This window comes from Pinus tabuliformis, chromosome 5_1 (assembly GCF_031772625.1).
Source record: "Pinus tabuliformis cultivar Carrire ecotype Pingquan chromosome 5_1, CPIR1, whole genome shotgun sequence".
Lineage (NCBI taxonomy): Eukaryota > Viridiplantae > Streptophyta > Pinopsida > Pinales > Pinaceae > Pinus > Pinus tabuliformis.
The window spans coordinates 579459693-579468025 of record NC_142305.1 but is presented as its reverse complement, the minus strand read 5'-3'; the positions used below and the strand labels follow the sequence as shown (position 1 = coordinate 579468025).

Genomic DNA, 8333 nt, shown 5'->3' with positions numbered 1-8333 from the left:
TATGGTCAACCATGGTCCAACGTCAGATTGTGGTAAACATATACGATGATCAACCATGGTAAATCAACCATGGTCAATAATCATGGTCACATTGTGACAAACATTGTCTCATGGTCCAACGTCATATTGTGTCAACCATAATCATCTGTGGTCAACCAGACCCAGCCATAGTCATCCATGGTCAACATCTTGGGCACTGTTGTGAAAGAGAAAAAGAGGGATGTAATGAGATTTTATAGACAATCTAGAATGTGATGTAAAACATATAGCTACTACAACGCAAATAATCCTACACTAATGACTTCCCCATATACTTGTTTTTTTGTGCAATCTATTACTGTAGCACTTTTATTTGTAGATGAGTAGGTAATAGGCTTATTTATTTCAACACTTGGCTTTATTTTCGTTAAATTTTCTTTAATTTCTTTTATAGTTGAATCTAGTGAACAAGTAGCTATCTCCTAATTGTATCTTGATGGTTTGATATTCACAGCTAATAACTAATATAAATTTCACAACAACAAAAAAATCAAATAATTTAATTTTTTTACATTTTGGTCTTTTATATAAGTATAATTTTTGAAGAATATATAAATATAATTTTTAATCTTTTAGTTTAAAACTTAATTTAATTTTTTTATTGAAATTGCAAATGTAAATGGTATAGTATATACGATTCAAATATCTAAAAAAGATTAAATCTTTTTTCAAGTTTTCTACTTTGACAAATTTAATATAAAAAAAAAAAACATATTTAATATAAAAACGAGACAATGAATAAAACAAATATGTAATATAAAAACAACACAATGAGTAAAATAAATATCAAACCTGAGGAGAAAAAACATTTTTAAAACAAATTGATTGACAGATAAGAATGCCCCTCAGATTTGTATTCTGATTGCGTTTAAGCCAAAAGAAATCTTTATTAAAAAAAATTACAATGTAAAACATACGTTCGGGGAATAGATCGATAATACAAATATGACGGATAATATCATATCTCCACGGTTGCAGTGGCTATAGGTACGCCCTTAAATTTTTCAGGTACGTGGAATTCAATCAACTAGTGAGTTGACGGGTTTAACATAATGTCATAACGTTTACTCAAAAATATATCGCCGCGCCACTCTGCACTGCACGCAGGACCAGAAAATTGTTGTCCTCCGCATCATATTTCGTGTTGTTTAGTGAAGGTATATAGGTGCCCAGAAGCAACTAACGACAACGACTTGAACGGTTGCACGAATGTCCACATATCTTCCCCTCGTCTCCACACGCCCGTCTTTGGATCATAAATTTCTGCACTGTTTCCATCGCCGAATACGAAGAAATTTTCTCCAAGAAAAACTCCATGACAGTCGCCCACTTCTTGGCTCATTGGAGGCAAAATTTCCCACTTGTCTTCTTCCACATTGTAAGCCTCTGCTGCTGCGAGCATATGATCATTTGGGTTGCGTCTCCCACCCGCAACGTAAATAAGCCCGGTGGTAGAAGATACAGAGCAGGCGAAGCCGGTCCTTGTTGTGGGCATGTCGGCTCCTCGGCGCCATTTGGCAGACACGAAATCAAAAATATAAACTCTATTCATCGTTTCCAAGTTTGTCGGATGTATCCCGCCCATGATAACCAGCTTCCCATTAACACAAACGCACTTACAAACGCAGTTACAAAGGAATGGAACTTCAATGGGTGAGTCCGGAATGGGACGCAGCATTTCCCAGGTGCGCCTGAGAGGGTCGAACACTATTACTCTCCAGCCATTCTACTTATTCTACTTAGATTTCGTTCCAGAGGTCAGCCGGTCCTTATAAAACCCTGGACTACTCACTATATGTTTCCATTTTTTGCACACAGCTTTGAGGTTGGAGTGCGATTTATATGGAACCCTGAGAAAGCACTGTCTAATGACGTCGTCGGGAAGATTATGAATAGTTCCGTCCTGTCTCAGCAGTGCCAACCTCTTTGACCTCCGTGGGCTCTGGGGTTTTACCTGAAATGAAAAAAAAGAGACAAAATGAGTCGTGACTAACAATTCTTTACAACATCATTGTATTACCAGAATAACAAAAGAATAATGAAGTATTTGTGTTACCATGGCGTTCTTCCTGTTTAATGATTTGCAGGTTGCCGTGGAAAAAATATGTATCGCTTAATAATTTGCAGGGTGGCATGGAGAAATTATGAATCGCTTGAAAAGTAGGAGGGTATATATAGTTTACCAGAACGAAAGTAAAAATTCATTTCGCGTTAAAGATTTGAACGTTAAAGCGTTAAAGATTTGAACGTTAAAACGTTAAAGAATGAGAAGTTTTCATCGCATTATAACAAATGTGGACGTGTAAAATGGCTTTCACCTCAATAGAACTGTTATCCAAATATAAATCTTTGAAGTGCCATTGACCATTCAATGAACCTTTCATACACATGAAAATGTGGACGGTGAGAGATGCTTTGACCTAATTATTTTGAATTTTAAAATAAAATGATCGATATATTTTAAAGCTATATTTATATATTTTTTTTTTGTTATAGTCAAGATATTGGAATGTAATTAATAATTATAAGTATAAGTTGATTTAGGGACCTAATAAATTTTAATAAAATAAGATTGAAATTAACCACTAAAAAATAAAATAACTTCAAAAATTAATAATTACATGTATAAATAAAGCAGCGTTGTCAAATTGCCCTGGCGTACAACCTGTTCGCCAGCAAATGTACTATTAAAACCATGTGTGTAGCTGTGCAGATTATAGGTTCAAAACTAGTATTACATATTGGCGAAAATGAACTGTTAAGACCATGTGCGTAGTTATGCATGTCATAGGTTCAAAACTCGTATTATATATGCACTACGCTTGGGGTAGTGTAGTTACACCTGGATGTTATATATGCACTACGCTTGGGTAGTGTAGTTACACCTGGATGTTATAGTGGGAGTGAGATTAACCCCTCTCAAAGGGAGTATGACAGTGTTATTAATTTTCCTAATCATTTAAAAAAACACACTTGTGTCAAATCACGTAAAAATAAAATTAAAATTAAATAAAAAATAAAAATTTATTAATTATAACTATAATTGTAATTAATAAGTAATACTTAAACCAATCTAGATCAACTTTAATTCTTAACATACCAAGCATCTAAAAAATCAAATCCCTTATAAAAACCTTGTTAGAGTCTATATATAAGACATATGGTAAATACTAATTCTATTAAATCTAATTTAATTTTAGATTATTGTTTAAATTTTATTAAACTCATATTTTAATATTTTATTTTATTTTCAAATTTTATAACTACTTATTTATTTTAATTAATTTTTAAATGTAAAAGCTTTAATTATATAAGTTGATTATGTTAAATTATAATACCACTAAATTCCATTTACTTAAAAGTTACAATTCAAAATATACAGAATATAAAATTGCAAATTGATTTTTAAGATATAGAATTAATATTTCAGATTTTATTGTTTATGTGATAAGGTATCTATCGCTATAATGATGGGATTGTTAAAGTTTATGGAAAGTATGTTGGTTGAAAAAAGTTTATAAAAATTTACATATTGTATATCCTTTATATTTGAAGTTATGGCATCTTTAAAATGCTTCTACTTCTTTCCCCATATATAAACATGATGCATAATTAAGTTAATATTTAATTAACACCATAGTTTCATAGAACCATTCTTAGTTTTTTCCCCTTAAATTTTTCTCCCCATTCCCACATTTATGCGTGGTTCAGGAATGGAAATAAAATATTCAAAATTGACTTGGAATGATTCTGAGAACTAAGATGTTTTTGGGATGCTCAAATTCAAGAAATGAGAGTTTGAAAATGAGTTTCTTGTATGAATAAGTATGATTTAAATATATATTTTTAATTATTTAAATAACAATTTCTATTATAAAAATTACATTAAAGGTATAAGGTACATTAAATTCAATAATAGTTTAAAATTTTAGAAAGTGAAATCTTTTGAGATACTCTTAAAAATTTCAAAACCTTACATTTTAGGAAAATCAATTTTTATAAGAGAAGATCATTTTTCAAATCCTTATTCTCCATCCAATTCAAATTCTATAAGAGAAGATGAAATTATCGTGGGAATTTCATTACATATGCTTCCAACAAACAAGTTTATTTTTGCAATAGATGTTGGCATGGACCCTAAACCAATTATTATCCAATATGCTTGAAATAAAAATTTCATGAAGGCATGTATCAGATGGGGAAAAAAGTTCCATGTCCATCAATAAGCATTTCTCCCTTTGTTAAGAAGGTTCCGTTATTTTCCATACCATCTAGACCTTAAGTATTAGACTAGAGAATATGAAAGAATTTTGGATAGGAGAAATGGGACAACACACTTTTTAATGTTCCAAACTTAAATAAAGAGTGATATGTAAACCAAAAAGAATTTAGAACACATAAATTTTAAATAATCAACAAATGCTCATAAAAACTCCAGAAGTAAGAACCAACTGAGCAATTTTATTAATCAATGGAGCAAGTAAAATAGTATGGAGGAATGAAACTAGGCTTGCCTCAATGGAAAGCACGACAGAACCTAGGCGATAATACAATGATGTCAAATGCTGGAAATGACTACTCCTCTAGTCCTCTGCGCTGCCCAAAAAACTACACTGCTCGCTGAAAATGGGACTATAAGAAAAGTGACCTTGATGCTCAGCAAATGCTGCAAATGTAACCTAAATCTCCTTAACCAAAACCCACAAAAACCCAAAAAAAGTTTGGCCTATATCCGAGTCAAATTCGAACCCACAAAAAGGTGTCAATTCCCTAGCTAACTAGCAATTCACCCTATTATAAGAATTAGGATTTCAGGCCCGAATATAATCTGAAAAATTCTGAAATCTTAACCATATACTCCTCTCATAAAACTCAAAAAATCCCAGAAAGCAATTTGCCTGGTTTAGACTTCTTAAATTCGACCCCCTTGGAGCCCAGCTTCAACTACAACTGTAGAACTCAGCTAGCTATAATCTTCCGATAAATCATCCCGAAAATGGACCCAAAGTGCTTGGATGACCTATATTATCAATCTCCTGAATTCCTGGATGGGCTTCGGGCCTATGGCACCTGCATCCTTAGCTCCACAAAATTGTTGGACTCACCCTCTACACTGTCCCCAAGCCCAGTAAGTCGAACTTGTAGGATGCCGGCACTGTTGGCTCCAAAACTCATAAGAAAGGCTAGCCCTTTGCTTCTCTACCAATCCTCTAACTCTCCCTGCAAGCATTTGTATTCCCTAGCTAGCCAGAAATATGCCCTCCCTGTTGTGGTTGAATTTTAGTGTTGTAATACACTCCCAGAACTCCTGAAATACTTATGGAACTACCACTCTAAGGTGGGCACAGATAGTCCCCCGAAGTAGAGGTTGAATCTCCCTCTTGAGAGATTTGTGGCTAAACAACCAGTTGACTAAGCTAAACAACAGAGTGAGCAGTCAAGTAATTTTGATTGAAGGTGTAAGAATGAATCCAAATGAGAGCTCCCTCCTCCTTTTCTCTTTGTGTGTCTTCCTTGCCTCATGTAAGCCCCCTCCATCTAGCACTTTGAATTCCCACCAATCCATTCAAATGGCCTTGTTCGCATTCCCACGTGGGTGGTCCCCACCTTCCACTGGCAACTAAATTAAGTAGAATTTCCTCCTAAGTCCCTACGTCAAAAATGTTGAGTTCCTTCCCTTAGCCAAAATTGTGCAAAAATGTGTGGAAACACCCTATTAAAAATGTGTTTGAGAAGGGACATGACACACTTCTAATTATCATGATCACCTGGTATAGTTTACTATGTCATGGAAGATAATTTGAAATTATATAGTCAATGATCAGCTACGAGATTCCCAACAACAATAAGGACATTATATGCCTTCTCTTTGCTAAGAAAAGTACTTGTAGGAGAGCATATGCTTCTGCTAATTTATTATGCAATGTGCCCAAACTGCAAGCATAGTTGGTTTCTTTATTTCCTCTAGGGAAAAAAATCACCACAAGCTCTTACGACCCTTAGATTATTTTTGGAAGCTTCATCAAAGTAAAGGATTTGTGAATATTGTGATTTAATCTAGTTTGGAAACTCATATTTTGAGAGACATAGTTTTGAATATTTATGATAAGCAAGCTGAAAGGATGATGAAGGGAAATATGAAGAACATTTTATTCACACCACCCAATTTCGTAGTCATACAATGGATTGCAATAAGTGTGTGGATGAGATTTATGTGGCCAAAATTCCTTGAAAAGGGATAAGGCATTAATAGCTACACTCCATGGAGAGAATTTTTGACCTAGAAAATTACTTTTACTTTTAGCTATCCATACTTTCCATAAAATATATTTAGGCAAAGAAACCCAAAGATGCTTGAAGGAATTTTTACCTTGCATTGGTCCTCAATAATGACAATCCTAAGAGGTAAGGTACTCATTTATTGTGGTTGGCCAAATAAATCATTTCTTTAGAGGATGAAAAAAAAAATCCACGCCAAATGAATTAAGGGACATTCCAAGAAAAAAAATAGAGTAATACTCTTCCTTAGAAAAAGAAAGTAGGCACTCATAATGACCAATTATTACACTCTTTTATATTTTAGTAGTTAATACCTTCCGATGCAATAAAATATAGAAAAATATATAAATTTTAGGGGCGTTATCTAGAATTCAAATATTTTCCCACATGCAATATTTTGGAAGGATTCCTTGTGGGAAAAGTAGTTCTAGATATCCTTGTTTGACAGAATATTCAAAGGCTTCCTATGCCCTTGCATTTTCCTCCTCCTTGCGGTTCAGAGCACAACTTACAAGTCTACTTTCTAACAACCAAGCTGGTTTTTCTATGTGAAACAACACACTTTTCACATCCCATCCCACTGTAAGGGAAATACATTCTAGTGCAGGTTTTTGCGGAAGCCCCTATAAAAATAGCCCAAAAATATTTTTGTGGCTGATGTCACTTGCAGAGCTAGCGGGCAGATGTCTTAGCTAATATTTTTTGAATGGTACTCCTACAATCTACAAACACACGAGTGCTTTACTATCTATAGAATCACTAGTGCCACATAGAACATGGTCCATTGTGGGAAATTTATTTTTATAAAATAAAAAAACACGTTGGGCTAAAGAAGACAACACACCGATGCTTAAATAGTCAATAACACTGGAAAATGGTTAACTTTTAAAAATTGTTGGTGTTATATACACCTGAAGCATTGGTTCCCTTCATGCAATGAAGCACCACTATGCATACCAAGAAGGATAACCGCTAAAGTTTTTTAATTTAAACAGGGGACTATTTTCCAATGACACATTGGTGTTGTAAATGTATTAAAACGCCCCGGGTGTATTCTAAGGAGAAACAATAAGCTATTTTTAATTTTATAAAAAGAGAGATGTTATAGTCACACAAAATAACCATGTGGCACCTGTAATAGAATGCACTGTTATAGATTTTTTAATTTAAAAATAACACAGTGCTCTTGGATATCTTTTCAGGTGACTATTTTCCAATGACACACCGGTGTTGTAAACGTATTAAAATGCCCTGGGTGTATTCTAAGGAGAAACAATAAGCTATTTTTAATTTTATAAAAAGAGAGATGTTATAGTCACACAAAATAACCATGTGGTACTTGTATTAGAATGCACTGTTATAGATTTTTTTATTTAAAAATAACATAGTGCTCTTGGATATCTTTCATAAAAAGTATCTAGAAATGTTGTGGTTTGGAAGCTATGACACTGCCAATGAAATTTACTTGTCTGCTGATTGTATTGATGAATTCTTCCTTAGATAGGTACTATGTATACCTTCAACCTATAGCCATTGAGAAGAATGGGAATCCCTTCCTCATCAATGGTCCTAATTTGAAACAACTCCATTTTAATGACACTTCTCTATCAGGTATGGGCCTAGCCATCTTGTCATTAGTTTTCCTTTGAAATCCTTGAACCTAGAATCATATTATAATAACCAATCCCCTTCTCGAAAAACATTGTCCTTGAAATGCCTATAATGCCGAACTTTCCTCTGCAATTATATAACTTCATTGCGTAGGAGGGCGTACATTCTGAACTCATCCAAACCATTCAATTGGAGCAACCTCTATTGTTTTGATTTTCTAACATCTGAGTCCAATTGGGCTACAATTCTCAAAGTATTATACTCAAATTCGATAGAAACCAGAGATTTCCGTAAACCAGATCATATGGAGTGAACCTAGTAGTTGTCTTTGAAGTGGTGTTATAGGCCCAAGCGGCCTCCATTAATCTGTCTAGCCAATCTCTCCTACTGTTTCTCACAACCTC

The 8333-nt window shown here is 33.9% G+C and overlaps 1 protein-coding gene across 1 annotated transcript; it reads right to left on the bottom strand.

The window, feature by feature from the left end:
- Positions 1 to 1171: 1171 nt before the first annotated feature.
- On the bottom strand, positions 1172 to 1717 carry LOC149166165 (F-box/kelch-repeat protein At2g44130-like). Its single transcript, XM_089430074.1, has one exon. The coding sequence runs from the start codon at positions 1715 to 1717 to the stop codon at positions 1172 to 1174; it is 546 nt and encodes a 181-aa protein (XP_089286200.1).
- Positions 1718 to 8333: the final 6616 nt, after the last annotated feature.

What these genes read in the sequence shown, in the direction of transcription:
- LOC149166165 (XM_089430074.1), bottom strand. Translation starts at nt 1,717, where the DNA reads ATGCTGCGTCCCATTCCGGACTCACCCATTGAAGTTCCATTCCTTTGT.